The 16,877-nt window shown below is 40.5% G+C and overlaps 2 protein-coding genes across 3 annotated transcripts; both read left to right on the forward strand.

Moving 5' to 3' along the window:
- The first annotated feature begins 136 nt into the window (after positions 1–136).
- On the forward strand, positions 137–8,730 carry LOC119982418. 2 transcript variants are annotated; one of them, XM_038825781.1, is made up of 11 exons: positions 137–435; positions 1,068–1,193; positions 1,277–1,459; positions 1,561–1,660; positions 1,757–1,787; positions 2,049–2,091; positions 2,233–2,385; positions 3,386–5,537; positions 5,668–7,078; positions 7,923–8,009; positions 8,201–8,730. In XM_038825781.1, the coding sequence occupies exons 2-11, from the start codon at positions 1,135–1,137 to the stop codon at positions 8,263–8,265; spliced, it is 4,284 nt and encodes a 1,427-aa protein (XP_038681709.1). In that variant the 5' UTR covers positions 137–435; positions 1,068–1,134; the 3' UTR covers positions 8,266–8,730. The 2 variants fall into 2 exon arrangements, with proteins under 2 accessions (XP_038681709.1, XP_038681710.1); XM_038825782.1 differs by having other exon boundaries at positions 1,073–1,193.
- Positions 8,731–9,701: 971 nt separating this feature from the next.
- LOC119981703 (ABC transporter B family member 19-like) lies at positions 9,702–16,318 on the forward strand. Its single transcript, XM_038824794.1, has 9 exons — positions 9,702–11,666; positions 11,780–11,834; positions 11,975–12,150; positions 12,294–12,458; positions 12,558–12,853; positions 13,022–13,338; positions 13,428–13,651; positions 13,763–15,691; positions 15,784–16,318. The coding sequence occupies exons 1-9, from the start codon at positions 10,419–10,421 to the stop codon at positions 16,129–16,131; spliced, it is 4,758 nt and encodes a 1,585-aa protein (XP_038680722.1). The 5' UTR covers positions 9,702–10,418; the 3' UTR covers positions 16,132–16,318.
- Positions 16,319–16,877: the final 559 nt, after the last annotated feature.

The following is a 16,877-nucleotide window of genomic DNA, read 5'->3' on the forward strand; positions in this document are numbered from 1 at the left end:
TTGGTAAATTTAGTTAAAAATGTATAATATTTTTTGTCCATTTTGGTAAATTCATCTCTACAACAGTCGTGTCTTTCAATTTTTAGTTAAAACTTGCTATAATTACTCTTTTGTCTGAATCAAATGACGCTCAACAGTCGCATTCTCTGCCTCTCTTCTCTCTCTACTGTATCTTTTAGACAGGGAGAGAGTGTAGAGAGAGAAAGCAAAAAACAGCCAAAGAACCCAAACAAAAAGTGGAGATGTACATTTGACGAATGGAGTAGAGCAAAAACCATCTCGCATTTGTAGTGGTTACTTCCAAAAAAAGAAAGAAAACTTAGATCCCAGAGGATATTATAAGGGAAGCGAAGTGAAAGCCCGAAATGGTGGTTACTCATTTTAAACCTGGATCGAATTGAACAGTCCAAGATCTTGCAGATTGAGTCTGTCGGGGTATGCTGTCACTCACATTTATCTTCAATTTGTTCCGAAATGGTTAGGGTTTTTGAATGGTTGACATTTAATGTTTAAGCTTCGGATTGTGCGTGGAACTGTTTGTCTATCGGGTTTGTTTGGTTTTTGCATTTCAATTTGGCATTGTAGGGAATTTGGGTATTTGGGCTTGGATTGGGTTGTGATATGGGGTTTGGTACCGTGGGAATCAGATCTGCAACTTACTGGTTTTGTGTTTCTGAAGGGTCGGGGTTTCTATATTCGTGCAAAAATTTCAATTTCATAGGTGCATTTGGATTTTTGAGTTGGGGTTTTAGGTTGACAGTCATAAAGAGTTTTAATAAGTACTCCGATTAATTACTTCTGCATATACTCTTTCTATTTGCAATGTGAGGTTGTTAATTACAATTTCTTTGTTTGAAATTTGATAAAGAATGCTTGGATAGAATTCTGCTTAGTTTCAGAAGTTTTAAGCTGTTTGTTTATTTTTTTTATCCTTTTGTTTTTCCCCAGAATTTTCCTTTTGGTTTTGGTTTTGGGTTTGGGTTTCTTGATTGACATTTTGTGTGTTTGAAACTTGATTAATCAGTAATACGAGGATCTGGCCCTTTTTTTTTTTTTTTTTGGCGTAGCAAAGTGCTTCTGCGTATATGAAGAAGTTGGGGAAGAAAGAAATAGTATTGACATAATTGAAGGACAATGAAATCCGACACGCCTCTTGATTATGCCGAGTTCCAACTATCCCCAAAGCGTGCACGGTGAGGTTATAATTTGATGGGGATTATGTCGTACTCTTGCTGTCCACAGTTTTCAAAATTTTCTGTATTATCCTGTTGGGCAGATGTGAATTATTTGTTTCAAGCCATGGAAACACAGAGAAGCTTGCTTCGGGATTGATAAAGCCGTTTGTGACTCACTTAGAGGTTGCAGAAGATCAGGTTGTGCACTCGCTTCAATCAATCAGGCTTGAAGTTGAAAGACTTAAAAATGCGGAGACTTGGTTTACGAAAGGAACACTTGAGAGGTGCCTGCTGTACTTTTCAGACATTTGATTGACTCTGCCAATAGTAATTTTGGGTTCAGCTTCTGAGATGATTGCTCATTTCCTTTTCTTTTTCATTCTAGATTTGTGCGGTTTGTTAGTACCCCAGAAGTTCTGGAAATGGTCAATAAATTTGATGCAGAGATGTCTCAGTTGGAAGCAGCCCGGAAAATATACTCTCAGGTAATGAAGGCCATTGTTTTACCACTGATTATTTCCGAATGTACTTGGGAAAAATAAAATTTCCACTAAATGTTTTGGTAACTTTTCTGAATCCAGGGGACTGATGATCAGACTTTTGGCACTTTAGGTGTGTATTTCTTTATTTGGACTTCAGTAATTCACTTCTACTAATCTAACAATGGTAAAACCTAGAGAATCCATTTTATACCCTAATATGGTATATTTTTGTTATGTACTTCAAATGACGAGAATGCAAAACCTGTCCATCTTCTCGGAACACCAAATTTTATATATAACCCTAACTGGATTTGCTACCTAACTTAAAATGTTCCACATGAAGTTCGGGATATTTCTAATATTCTGACACTGTTTGCATTATTTTTGTTAGGTGGGGATGTATCAAGAACCATGGCAGAAGCTGATGCAACGAAGTAAAGTTCTTTGCTTAGCTTTCAATATTCTGGTCCAGGAACATTTTATTTCATGATTTGATTAACTTTTTGAAAAACTTCACTTCAACAGCAAATTTTTTAACCAAAACGATATTATATGCTAGTTATTTCTCTCTGCAGGAAGGAGCTTTTGAGGGCTATTGATGTACGCCTTGCTTCAGTCGGGCAAGACTTAACTGCTGCTTGCGCTCGAGCAGCAGCTGCGGGTTTCAAACCTGGTGCAGTCTTAGATCTCAAACTCTTCGCAGACGAGTTTGGCGCCCATCGCTTAAAGTAAGAACTCTTGGAAATCCTTTATACCTGTTATCTTTATGTTACCCCTCCTTAGCTTTGTCTTCTGCGCGTCTCTGTGTGAGGGCATTATTTGTTTGTTGCTCATTTTCTTCCATTCTTCCTCTAGTTTGCATTGTCTACTATGTTAATTCCTTTTTAACTTACAATCATTGTAATGACACCACAATTTTAGACAACATTCACGGCTGAGGTTTGTCTAAAATGAAATGTTACCTGGTACTTAAAAGATTGTGTGACATTTGATGTGAAATTCAGATGTTTTGGTCTGAAATAGACTTGAGGTCTTTCATTCTATGATCAAGATTTATCAGCTGGAAGACAAAAAACAGCAAGCAGCTAAGTTGTGTGACTTGTGTCTATAAATTGCTGGTCGTTTGTGGGCTTTGGTTGCCTTCTGTGTGACGAGTGATCGACTAATATTCAATATGTTAGGATATGTTCCATCACTTCATATAATAAATTACAACACACATTATACATTCACGCACGTTGAATTCCGGAAGAGGAGCTCTGTGGTTTGGTGACTTCAATCAGAACTAGCATGGGTATTTCTTGTGGGTATAATTTTATTTTGATCTTTTTGTGGAATTGGAGCATTGAGTAGTCGTAGGCTGTCAATTCGTCGAGATGCTTTGAACATTTAAAGAAAGCTTCATGATTCTGTAATTCGTATCCTTGATCAGTAGAGGGTTCAGGTGATTACATATACTTTGCTATTGGGATGGGGATATGTTTTTGAATTGCTCCATTGTCACATACTGCCCAAATTTTGGCAAGTTTTTTTTCCTGTAGAAGTTAATGCACGATTAGAATATTATTATTTGAATTTATTAGTAATTAATCTTCTAAGTTAATTAACATAACGTTCAATTGATCATGTTTGCCATTGTTTGGTAGGTGTATTAGTTGAAGGGGAGTTTTCTTAATCTCATTGTTTCAGCTTTGATTGAAATTTAAGTTAGTTTGCTTTTCTGTGCAGTGAAGCCTGCACCAAATTTATGTCACTGTGCCAAAGAAGACCAGAATTGGTTGGGCCATGGAAGCCAGGTGTTGACGATCAAGTGGTTCGAGCATCCTGGGGATCTGACATGTCAATTGATGAGCCCACAGAAGACCTAAACGTGTCCTACCATCCCAGGACCCAGCAATCCCCACCTCAAAATAGACATCAACGACAAATAAGCCAAGACCAAGAGCAACAACCAAATTCAACAGAAACCCAGCACCACCAAGACCAATCAAAACCCATCATTTGTCAACCACAATCATCTTCTACCCAACAACAACGTACCCAGAGCGAGAAAAGCCGTAGAGAGAAAAAAGAAGAGCCTGCAACCGATTCCCTACCTAGTCAGTCGAGTCAACCAGCGAGGCGACTCAGTGTCCAAGATAGGATCAGCCTGTTTGAGAACAAGCAGAAGGAGAGCTCAGGCTCTGGTGGAAAGCCCCTCAGCGTGGGGAAATCTACAGAGCTAAGGAGGCTCTCTTCTGATGTGTCATCCTCATTTGGAGGTGTTGAGAAGGCTGTGTTGAGGCGATGGAGTGCTGCTAGTGACATGAGCATTGATTTGGGCAATGACAAGAAGGAGAATAGCAGTAATACTGATAGCCTCATGTGCATGACAGCCTCTTCTGTTCCCCAAACACAAAGTACAAGTGTGATTTCAAGTTTGAATGATGATAAAAAGGACCAAAGGGAGTTGAATAATTCTGCTGGTTCGGTTAAAAGTGGTTATGGGTTAAAGGATCAAGGAGACTTGCTGATGCAAATTGGTGGGGTTTTAGGGAACAAGGAGGATGTTGGGTTGGAGGATAAAGCAAATTGGAAAGACCAAGTGGGGTCTCAGACCCAATTCAGGGCATTTAAAGGGAGGGCGGAGAATGTTGGTGTGGTTGATCAGGGGGTAAGGGAGGAGAAGCCAAAGGGTTCTTGGGGTAGGGAAGAGAGCAATGGTGGTCTTATGGATCAGGTGGAAACTGAAGGGTTCGATAACCAGGCTGGTTTCCAATCCCAGATTGGTAGTGTTCCTGGCAGGATTGGAAATGTGGCATTTGATGGTGAACCTACAAATAGATTGAAGGATGCTGAGAATAGGGCTCAGCCTGTAGGTCAATCACAGTATAGGGGATTGCAAAGTCACATCCGATCTCGTTCAGGGCATCTTGAAGGCGGTATAGGAGTCATAGATAAAGAATCTCAACACAATGAGACAGAGAGGGATCTGTTAACTTCTCAGCCACAATGGAGATCATTTACTAGAGAAACCAAAGCATTGATTAAGAAAGACATGGACAGCTTAGCTAGGGAAGCAGTGATAACAGAAGATTCTAGAGTTCAGAGGATGAACTTCCAGAAACCAGTGTCAGTTGAGGCTGAACATAGTAAGAAGTTGCAAGGCAAGCGGGATGTGGATTGCTTTGTCCGTGGAAACACGCCAGTGTCCGCTGGTGGAAAGTTTTCTGAGAATAAAGAGTCCCATGTGACAATCTGCTCACCTTCATTGGAGCAAGCGGAAAGGGTTAGGCAGCCTAAGGGAAATCAGGAGCTTAATGACGAGCTGAAAATGAAGGCGAATGAGCTTGAAAAGCTTTTTGCAGAGCACAAGCTTCGGGTTCCTGTAGATAATTCCACTGCTTCAAGAAGAAGCAAGCCTGCTGATGCGCAGATTGAACATGCTGCTGGTGCCCACTACAGAAGATCAGCAGAAGCAGCGAAGGTATCTCCTGCACATTTGTCTGAAAGGAATGCGCTGATTGAGCCAATAACTAGTTCAAATGGTATGGAAAAATTCAGTACTCCTCCTGCAATAAAAATGGTAGAATACCAGGACTACAGTGATACTTTGAGGCAGGATTTCTCTGAGCTTAGTTTTTCAGATGACTCTAGAGGAAAATTCTATGAAAAGTATATGCAGAAAAGAGATGCAAAACTTAGGGACGAATGGAGTTTTCAAAGGGCAAAGAAGGAGGCCAGGATGAAGGCTATGCAAGATAGCCTTGAAAGAAGTAGGACTGAGATGAAAACCAAATTTTCTGGGTGTGCAGACAGACAAGATTCAGATTCTAATGCTTTTCGACGTGCAGAGAAACTTAGATCATTCAATATCTGGTCAAGTATGAGTAGGGAGCAGGTATTTCATATTGTATTTTTTTTTTGGGTAAATAACAATGCATATAGAATCTTGGTTTTGAAATCTATGAAACTCTGAAGCTTGCTAATTTATATTAAATTACTAACCTTGGTAAGGTTGTCCTTGGCAGCCTCCAGTGGATACGAATCACAGTGGAGTCGATGAAGATCCTGCTGAATATTCAGACCATAAAATTGTTGGGCAGGCTAGATCATTCAGCAGGACAACTTTGGGGGATGGTGCTTCCACAAACTCCCAAAATAAGAAACATCTCCCTGGTAGAACTCTGTCTATAACCACCCCTCGGATCACAGCAGCTCCAATTCCACGGCCATCAGGCAAAACCTCCAACTCCAATTCGGCGAGGCGAAGAGCACAAGCAGAAAATTCTCTTGCACAGTCAGTTCCCAACTTCTCTGATTTCAGGAAAGAAAACACAAAGCCCTCACCTGGAATTAGCAAAATAACCACCCGCTCACAGCTGAGGACCTATGCCCGCAGCAAGAGTACATGTGAAGAGGTACCTCTTGTAAAGGAAGAGAAACCTCGTCGGTCCCAATCCTTGAGAAAGAGCTCTGTAGGTCAGGTAGAGTTCAAAGATTTGCCCTCCTTAAACCCTGATGGTGTTGTTTTATCACCTCTAAAGTTTGATAAAGAGCAGACTGAGCTGAATGTATTTGATAAACTTACAAGAAATGTGGAGCCAAAGCCTTTCCTTAGGAAGAGTAATGGTGTAGGTTCTGTTGCTGGTGCTAGTACTGCCAAGCAGAAGACTTCAGTCGAATCTGAAACTTTAGAAGATGAAGATGAACTTGATGAATCACCCTTTGAAGTAGCTGATTCATTGGATATGGAGAAAGGGGAAGAAGAGGAGGATGAAACAATAGCAGGGGAGGATTGTGCTGATACAGAAAATGGAAAACCAAGACTGAGTGAGGATTCGGAGAGACTGGGTATCTCTGAATCAGAAAATGATGATTCCAGAAGACCTCCTCCCCATGTTGACCCTGCATCTGTTGTTGAGTTGCCTGTCGCTGTGCCATCACCATTGCATGCTGCAGGGTCTCTGCATGAATCACCAGCGGAAAGCCCTGCGTCATGGAACTCACGCGCACATCATCCATTTACATATCCACATGAGACTTCAGATTTTGATGCTTCCGTGGACTCTCCAATTGGCAGCCCTGCATCATGGAATTCTCACTTGCTTACCCAGACGGAGGCAGATGTAGCCCGAATGAGGAAGAAATGGGGAAGTGCCCAAAAACCTTTTCTTGTTGCTAATTCATCCCATAATCAATCTCGCAAGGATGTCACAAAAGGATTTAAGCGACTATTAAAGTTTGGGAGGAAAAATCGTGGTACAGAGAGCTTGGTTGATTGGATATCCGTTACAACTTCTGAAGGAGATGATGACATGGAAGATGGCCGAGATCCTGCAAATCGATCATCAGAGGATTTAAGGAAGTCTAGAATGGCATTCTCCCAGGGTCATCAGGCTGATGATGGATTTAATGAGAGCGACTTGTTCAATGAACATGGTAACCTATATGTTTCCTGATTTATTAAATTATTCTGTTGTTACTCTTGGAATTTTATTTACGATGTCTGCTAGTCCTAGCAATTACTTAGTTTAACTTTTGCTGACTTTGATTTTATGGTTTGCTTACACATTTATTTCTGAATTATCATATTTAATAATATAGAATTGAATTCAAGGTATATGCTGGAGATTATGGTATCTATGGACAGCTGAATGGAAAACTTGGAATTCATTTATTGCATATTCTTCCTCATTAAATGCATGCTGACATTTTTCTTCCATTTTTTTTATATGATGTCTTATTTCACTTAAGTGTATCCTGAGGCATTTAAAACCCTTAACCTGCAGGTGTGAGTAGGTTTGAGAACAAAATAAAAAATGTATCCCGAGGCATTTACAACCCTTAACCAGTAGTTGTGAGTAAGTTTGAGTGTAAAGACATTACAGTAGTGCTTTCCTTGCCCCACTTCTGGTGGATGGTTTCCTAACCTTCTATTTCCAGAATTAACAGAAGATTGATTTTGAGTGCTTATGTGGGAAATTGCATATTCGTGTGCCATTCAATGGATTTGTCCACTCCATAAATCAAAGGCTATTATAACATGTGTAGAGGGCTTATTTTCCACTGGATTTTTTAAAATACCTCCGTTTTTTGTCATATTTCAAAATCCATATCACTTCTATAACTGCTTCGCACTCTCTTAAAACATACACAGTTCTTTTGATTAAGATGAGGATTCGACGAGCATTGTGATGTCTGTTAATCCATCTTTACTGACTTGTGCTGCTGTGCATAAACTTAATTCTCAAGTCGTTAATATTACAGTTTTTCCCCCCTGCAGTTCAATCCTTAAATAGCTCCTCCATACCCATCCCCCCAGCGAACTTCAAATTGAGGGAGGGGCATATGTCAGGAAGCTCGATTAAAGGTGATCTTCTTTTAGTGATATGGATTGATCAAGACTTAAAATTTTAAGCAGTCGATATTCTTTACAATTTTGATTTGAAATGTCACCTCGTAAGCTGTACTTTGTTTCCGTAACATGTGAAGTGGGTGATATAGAGTAGCATAACTTCTTTCTTGTGATAGTAATTTACAAGTGCATTTGAATTTTTACAGTGCCAAGATCATTTTTCTCGCTCTCATCATTCCGAAGCAAGGGAAGTGAGTCAAAGCCCAGGTGATCAGTGAACTTAGGAAGCCCTGAGCAAGTACTTTGGATCATGATGAAACATAGGGTGTAAAGGGTATTATATATATAGATATGCTCGAGGTAGGCATGTGCAACCATTTATATTACGTCTACAGTGGGACTAAATAAATCTTCATGGATGCATAAGGTCTTGTGATTTAGTCATCATTTGTAAGTCACATGGAAATGTGTTGTATATTGAAGAAATATCGTCCATTGGCGTAATCTCATTGCGATTTTGGTAGTTCAGGGAATTCTTTTCTCCTTTTCTTTTGCTTTAATCTTGTGTGATGTATATTAGAACTTGAACTGTTAATATCAGCAGAATTGTTGAAAGTTTAAAGAGGAGTGATGTAGTTATGCGGATAGCATTTGAGAGATGGTTACTTATTTTTCATTTTCTGTTGTTGTTACTGAGGTATTTTCTGATACTACGCTGTAATTGACTATTGAACTAGACTGTGCTGCCAATGTTTGTTGCTATTCTCAACTCTCAAGTCAATTTGTTTCTAACAGGGTGTGTGCTGAATATACTTATATGTATTATATGTATCTGAATATAACGTTGCTTGCAGCATTCTTGGTTTTATACTAGTGAACAGAGCTTATTTCTGCATTATTGACTATTGGTGTTATTCTTGCGTTGTTGCTCTGTTTATGCCCTGTTTAGGAGACTCACAACACATTCAACGACAGCACTGTAAACCAGTCATATATGCAAAGGTTCTGATGAGGGAAAAATCAATGTTCTACTGCAGGCATTGTCATCCTGAAGAATCGCACGGTCTGTTTTGCTCCTTCAAAAGCTAAAACCAATTTTTGTGCATGGTTTTGTGTAAACGTTTATTTCCTGCTGCTTGTACGTTTCAAATGTCTCTTTTGATCAGGAGAGAAACAAAGTTCCTCATGTTTCAAATGACTTTCCTTTTGTTTTCACATGAATGGCATTGGCGATGAATTTTCTATTCTTAGTGTTTTCTAGATGAATTTTCATTTACTTTGATTTCGAAGCTCTGCAAATAGGACAACTAGAGTGGTACGCAGTTTACTTCCATTGCGTTACGTAATTAGCTTTGGTGGTCTTCACTGTTATCTAGTGGAATTATATCCTTGTCTGTAACCCATAAGCGTAGACTGTTTGGCGTTTTTTGAGATTAGGAGGTTTGTAGTAACAACTAAACTGGGTGATTGCCTGGTTGGTTACCTCTACGGAGTTGAAGGATTAAAGTGCCTTAGGTCGGGAGTTCGAAATTAGGTGGGATATTTTCTAGGAGTTCCTTGGTTCCGTGGGCCTTGTAGTCCACTTCTGAGGGACTTCGGCCCACTTACCCGCACGGGTTTTGACTTTGTCTAAACTCTAAGTGCTTGTCATCATGGTGGAGGCTGTGGCAGTTAGACTCACAGGTCACAAAGTGACCGTTGGGTTGAGGCCTTCCCGGTTAAAAAAAAACAAAAAAAGTTTTGGAGTGGTAGCTACATGCCTTCATTTGGTCAATAAGACCTGCTGTCTTTGATAACAAATGGGTAGACTGCTTTATTTATTATTGCATATGGAGATGAAAATGAAGGACGGAGAACACTTCATTTCATCTGCTTTGACTTGGTTTGAATATGGGATTCCCCATTGGTAAAATTTTCCAACGAAGGGCAGTTATAGAATACGTCATTGCGAAGAATGCAAGGTGTGATCTGATGTCTGAGATGATTCTTTCACTAGTTGGTATCCATATATACTTGGTTTTATACGGGAAGTGATGATGAAACCAATATTTATATTTATGGGTTTTCTCCAATGGCCGGCAATTTTGCCTTGCCGGCTTTCCAATCTATGGTCTCTTGTGTTTTTTTTTTGGGCAGAAGCACAATGTTCCTCATTGGAAATGTGGAAAGTGTGAGCAATACGAGGGTTAACAGCAACAAAGTTGGAACTTTGTGGAGCTGTTTCTGATCGTCTTGATTGGCTAGAAACAGAATCTTGGATGTACTAGAAAGGGGCATTGTATACAAGCTAAGTTTCTTTGTTCTCTGATCTTGATTAGCTTCTAGTATTCTTCATCTCCTCTTTTTTTGAAGATTCGTCACATATTTTTTTCATTTCCACTGTCTATGAGTCTTTACATTGGTGGCTGAAAACTACTTTGTGCCATGGATTACTACACCTCTGGCCGCCGCCCTCCGAACAGTCGCAGACAGCGGCATGCCACACCTGTTAGCTCCCCATATACCTCCAGTGCTTCCTTAACACCATATAGCTCAAGCATGAGTTCTCACACTACCACCACCTCACAAAGATTACGCCGCCCTCCTCCAGGTGCCCCTCCAACTACTCCTTTTGCTACAGACAGTGACATCTCATGGCAAAGTGAGGTTTCATGGCAGTTTGAGCCTACTGGGTGGCAAGAAAGCAGCCGTAACTTGGGCGTGGTTTTTAGCCCTTGGGCAGCTACTACGCCATCCAGTAGGCGCGTATTTAGGCGGACAGCCAATGACTATTACCTTGCGGGTACTTCGAGTGGTTTTAGAAGCTATGCAAATCCTTATTATGAATATTCTAGCAATATTGGAGTGCCTGCAGGGAGGCTTGAGCTTCAAAGCTTTGTTGCTGGATATGGTGAGAGCTCAATTAGTCATCGGAGGAATAATAACTCTGATAATAAGGGTAAGTCCCATCGCGGGACTTCAGATATGAGACTTATTGCTAAGGGAGGGAGTACTAGTCCTTTGGCTGATGAAGATGAGTTGAGCTTGATAAGTGGTTATGACGGGACGGAGGGCATTGAAAGACAGACACAAACATTGGAGACTAGCACTGATCGACATAGACGTGAAAATACTCGTTGGCTTTCTGTTTCACAGGCTTATATGGATGTTCAGGAGGATGATAGTCATCTTGGTCATGACTATCATCATGGAATTTCACACAGTGGTCATCATCAAGATCATAGGCTGCAACATGGTCATGCATATGAGGATGGTGCATGTCTTGAAGTCCATGAATTATCAGGGGCAGATAGACATGACCATGATGGGCATCACCACATGAGGCACCATAGTGATTTTGATGATGATTTGCAACAAGGTCATCATGGTCATGATGCTTGGCATCCAAATAATGATCATTATGGTCAAGATGATCAACACTATGATGCGATTTATGAGGATGAAGATGATGAAGAGGAGGACGAAGAACCACCACCAGGGCCAGTTGGGCTGTTTAGTTTGTTCAAATATTCAACAAAGTGGGACCTGGTTCTGGTTTTCTTGGGTTGTTTGGGAGCCCTGATAAATGGAGGAGCTCTTCCTTGGTATTCATTTTTCTTCGGAGACTTTGTGAATAAGATTGCTGAAGAATCAGTCACAGACAAAAGCCAAATGATGAAGGATGTAGGGAAGGTATGACAAACTTCTAATACTCACTGCCGGTCATGATTGATGACTCTATAAGACTTCGAATAAGAAAAGAAGCTCCTATGTTTTTTCTTATATTTTACCTTCCTATTCTGCAGACATGCCAAATCATGGCTGTACTAACAGCAGTTGTGGTTGTTGGAGCTTATATGGGTAAGAATATCTTATGACTGAACATGACCGTCAACCTTGTATCGCTGTCTCTTATCATCTCTCATTTGAAGACTGAAAATATAGTGCTATTTACATCCTTCATAAATAATGCAGTTATATTTTTATCATTAAATGGGCAGAGATCACCTGTTGGAGAATGGTTGGGGAACGGTCAGCTCAACGAATAAGAACCAAATATCTAAGAGCGGTTCTACGACAGGATATCACCTTTTATGATACTCGAGTCAGCACTGGTGATATAATGCATGGTATTTCAAGTGATGTTGCACAAATCCAAGAAATGATGGGAGAGAAGGTTAATTCTCATCTGTCTTTTTGAGTTATTTCCTGAAGAGTTTCTTGAATGTGGAATCAATACCTTCCTTCATTGCATTTTTTAATTTTTTTGATGGAGTAGTTGAGTAACAAATATACTGTTTCCATGTGTTGTAATTACAGATGGCGCATTTCATTCATCATGTGTGTACCTTCATCTGTGGATATATAGTCGGGTTCTTACGGTCATGGAAGGTCTCTTTAGTAGTATTCTCTGTAACCCCGTTGATGATGTTCTGTGGCATTGCATATAAGGCTGTTTACGTTGGTCTAACCACAAAAGAAGAGGTGAGAAACGAATCAAATGATGCACTATCAGTGGATTTTTACATTAGTTAGCTGTAGTACTGTTGTTAACCTCTTCTCTATGTCTGCTACAATTTGAAGGTTTCTTATAGGAAAGCTGGCAGTGTTGCAGAGCAAGCCATTAGTTCAATTAGAACTATATTTTCGTTTGTTGCTGAGGACAATTTTGCAACAAGGTATGCCGATCTTTTGCTGAAATCAGTACCTCTTGGGGCAAAGATTGGGTTCGCTAAGGGTGCAGGAATGGGAGTTATCTATTTAGTGACATATTCAACATGGGCACTGGCCTTCTGGTATGGATCTATATTAGTTGCTAGAAAAGAAATCTCTGGAGGTGATGCCATTGCCTGCTTCTTTGGTGTCAATGTAGGAGGAAGGTAAAATGACTTCGTCTTGTCATAATATATTGCTTAAACTTCAATCCTAGAGCATCTGACCTTTCAGTAGTAATCTCCAAAATTTGGTTCTTTGTTTTTCGCTTGGATATTTAAACTCTTTGAAGTAAAAGCATGAAACGAAATAAGTACTTTGTTGTACTTTTGCAGAGGCTTGGCATTGTCGCTTACGTATTTTGCTCAGTTTGCACAAGGCATGGTGGCAGCTAGCAGGGTGTTTCAAGTAATAGACAGAATTCCTGATATAGATCCTTACAGCCCCAATGGCAGGACTATTTCAAGTGTCCGTGGAAGGATCGGGTTCAAAGATGTTATATTCGCTTATCCTGCTCGTCCTGATACTCAAATTCTCCGCTCTCTCAATCTAGTGATTCCACCTTCAGAGACTCTTGCTTTGGTTGGTGCTAGTGGAGGAGGGAAATCTACCATTTTTGCTCTCATAGAGAGGTTCTATGACCCTATCAAGGGTAAGCTTCTCATCATCTTATGGTAATAGCTTGGGGGAACCTTTTTGAGTCTGATTCTATTTAATTGTTAACGTTGTTGGATTTGATAGGAGTGGTAACCTTGGATGGTCATGATTTAAGAACTCTGCAAGTCAAGTGGCTAAGAAATCATATAGGTATGGTTGGGCAGGAACCAATTCTCTTTGCCACCACCATACTAGAAAATATCATGTTGGGAAAGGAAAATGCCACCAAGGAAGAGGCAATCGATGCCTGCATTGCTGCGAATGCCCACAACTTCATCTCAAGCCTACCACAAGGCTATGAAACTCAGGTGGAATAACATTATCCTACAGTTTTACATAAATTAACTCAATTATATATGTTTCATTTGAGATATAATTCCTCGTTTAAGTTCTAAAAACATGCCCTGAAATATTGGCAGGTTGGTGACAGGGGAACTCAACTTTCAGGTGGCCAGAAGCAGAGAATTGCACTGGCTCGAGCCATGGTAAAGGACCCAGCAATCCTTCTCCTAGATGAGCCCACCAGTGCCTTGGACCCTGAGTCCGAGTCCATTGTCCAACAAGCCATTGACAAGATCTCTGCAGGCAGGACAACCATTGTCATAGCCCATAGGCTAGCAACAGTAAGAAATGCCAACACAATTGTTGTTCTTGATCAAGGTGCTGTGGCTGAAAGCGGAAACCATCACCAACTAATGGAAAAGGCTGGTGCCTATTATGACCTTGTCAAGCTTGCTTCTGAAGCAGTTTCAAAACCTGCATCAAAGAAAGGTACACAAAAAGAGAGAGGGTTTTCAATAGATGAGGAATCACCTTATGATATATCAAGATTTAAGACTGTAGATGGAATTTCAAGATCAAAGAACTTGAAAAAACCAGCGCAAGAAGACAATCAAGTTGCAGAGGATATGCAACCAGAAACAAAGGCCAGAGATTTTCGGCTTTCGGATATATGGAATCTACAGAAACCAGAGGTTCTCATGATGCTTTTGGGGTTTGTTCTGGGTATGCATGCAGGTGCAATTCTCTCAGTTTTCCCATTTCTTCTGGGTCTAGCCCTCCAATTTTATTTTGAGGATGATACATCAAAATTGAAAAGAGATGTTGGGAACCTATGCCTAGCACTTTTGGGGCTTGGCTTTGGGTGTATAATTGCCATGACAGGCCAGCAAGGCCTATGTGGCTGGGCTGGAACAAAGCTTACAGTGAGGGTCAGAGACCTCTTGTTCCGGTCAATACTCAGACAAGAACCTGGTTGGTTCGATTTTGAAGAAAATTCAACTGGAGTACTTGTTTCCAAACTCGCAGTTGATTGTGTAAGTTTCAGGTCAGTACTTGGTGATCGATTCTCTGTCTTGTTTATGGGATTGAGTTCAGCTGCTGTTGGTATTGGTATATGTTTTGCACTTGAATGGAGACTAGCCCTTTTGGCTGCTGCTCTCACTCCGTTCACTCTTGGTGCTAGCTACTTCAACTTGATCATAAACGTTGGTCCAAAATTAGATAACAGTGCTTATGCCAAAGCTAGTAGCATTGCAGGCAGTGCTGTTTCAAATATAAGAACAGTAGCAACATTTTCTGCTCAAGAACAGCTAGTTAAATCCTTTGATCAAGCTTTATCTGAGCCAAAGAAGAAATCAGTGCAGAAGTCACAAATTTTTGGCCTAGCGCTTGGTTTTTCTCAAGGTGCTATGTATGGTGCTTATACCTTAACACTTTGGTTTGGTGCCTACCTTGTGAAAAAAGGTGACACGAGCTTTGGTGAGGTGTACAAGATTTTTCTGATTCTCGTGTTAAGTTCATTTTCTGTTGGACAACTAGCTGGCCTAGCACCGGATACTTCCATGGCTGCAACTGCAATTCCTTCTGTTTTTGATATCATTAACCGCAAGCCATTGATCGGCAATCAACTAGACAAAGGTAGAAAGGTAGACAGATCAAAGCATTTTGATATTGAGCTTAAGATGGTAACATTTACCTACCCTTCTAGGCCTGATGTCAATGTGTTGAGAGATTTTTGTTTAAAGGTCAAAGGTCGTAGCATGGTGGCGCTGGTGGGTGGAAGTGGGTCAGGGAAATCAACAGTGATCTGGCTAGTGCAGAGATTTTATGACCCAAATCAAGGGAAGGTGACGATTGGTGGAGTGGACTTGAGGGAGATGGATTTGAAGTGGTTGAGGAGGCAATGTGCTTTGGTGGGTCAAGAGCCTGCTCTATTTGCTGGGAGTATAAGGGAGAACATTGCAATTGGTAGTCCAAATGCATCATGGGCTGAGATTGAAGAGGCTGCAGAAGAAGCTTATATTCACAAGTTCATTAGCAGCCTACCCCAGGGCTATGAAACTCAGGTGTGAGTTCAATTTTCAGTGACTTAAAAAAAACTTCAGTGTTTAAGCTATGTTCCGCGCGACGTATTTAACATTATTAATTGTTTATACAGGTTGGTGAGAGTGGTGTTCAGCTATCTGGTGGCCAGAAACAAAGGATTGCGATAGCAAGGGCGATACTGAAGAAATCAAAGGTGCTACTGCTAGATGAGGCAAGCAGTGCACTGGACTTGGAGTCAGAGAAACATGTTCAAGATGCAATAGAGAAGGTTTCAAAGCGCACCACAACCATTGTAGTGGCGCACCGGCTTTCCACGATCAGACACGCCAACATGATCGCCGTTGTCAGCAACGGTGCTGTTGTGGAGTATGGTAGCCATGATACTCTAATGGCTTCAAATCTTAACGGTGTGTATGCTAGCTTGGTCAGGGCAGAGACTGAAGCTAATGCATTTTCTTGACTGAACGGCTCGACACACATTCTGAATTTTGTCTTGAGGATATAGAGATGATAAAAGGCTGAGATTTTTTCAATGAACTTAATGAGCTTTCACTTGGTTTTCTCATTGTACCCAAAATCATATACTCTCAATATGATTAGGACTAGCTATTTCTCTGAAAAGAAGTAGGACTGGTTATTATGAGTTACGCATGGAATTTTCCGAATCAGAAAGTGGCAATGGGGAACATAATGCTTTACTATATTTGACAGTCACACTGCTAAATACTTTGATTGTGGATTCTTGCAAGCTTGTGATTTCTTTGAGAATGGTCTGAATAATGATGAGGGGTCAGCAATGGAAATACCGCAAAAAAAATGCTCTAAGAATATTTTCAAGACAACAAAGACATCAGAAATAAACTGTAGAAAGGTTTAGCAAGTCTTTTCAGGAAATTCGGAATTCTTAGCAGACAAATAGAAACTAAACAGCCATATGGATCCCTACCAGAGGAACAGCAGCAGCAGCTCTCATGTATTTTGCCTTGTCCAAATTGAAATAACATGTTCCACGTCCTTGAGATGCTCATCTAGGCATCAAAACTCCATAATTCTTCAGAGAGACCAGGCTTGTAGTACAATTAAATACCTTTCCACCTAATGTATTTGAAGGGCATACCATGGTTGCCAGACCACCTGTTTCTGGACCATAATAAAATATTTCACTGTAATTAGAACCGCTAATGAGCATCACACCATCCTGCCAAG

The sequence above is a fragment of the Tripterygium wilfordii genome, chromosome 17 (genome assembly GCF_013401445.1).
Source record: "Tripterygium wilfordii isolate XIE 37 chromosome 17, ASM1340144v1, whole genome shotgun sequence".
NCBI lineage: Eukaryota > Viridiplantae > Streptophyta > Magnoliopsida > Celastrales > Celastraceae > Tripterygium > Tripterygium wilfordii.

Bases quoted from the DNA above. Each gene is read 5' to 3' on its own strand.
- LOC119981703 (XM_038824794.1), top strand. From the start codon at position 10,419: ATGGATTACTACACCTCTGGCCGCCGCCCTCCGAACAGTCGCAGACAG. The intron at 13,339-13,427 runs GTAAGCTTCTCA...TGGATTTGATAG, and splicing joins GTTCTATGACCCTATCAAGG to GAGTGGTAACCTTGGATGGT. The intron at 15,692-15,783 runs GTGTGAGTTCAA...TTGTTTATACAG, and splicing joins CCCAGGGCTATGAAACTCAG to GTTGGTGAGAGTGGTGTTCA.
- LOC119982418 (XM_038825781.1), top strand. From the start codon at position 1,135: ATGAAATCCGACACGCCTCTTGATTATGCCGAGTTCCAACTATCCCCA. The intron at 1,460-1,560 runs GTGCCTGCTGTA...TTTTCATTCTAG, and splicing joins ACGAAAGGAACACTTGAGAG to ATTTGTGCGGTTTGTTAGTA. The intron at 8,010-8,200 runs GTGATCTTCTTT...GAATTTTTACAG, and splicing joins GTCAGGAAGCTCGATTAAAG to TGCCAAGATCATTTTTCTCG.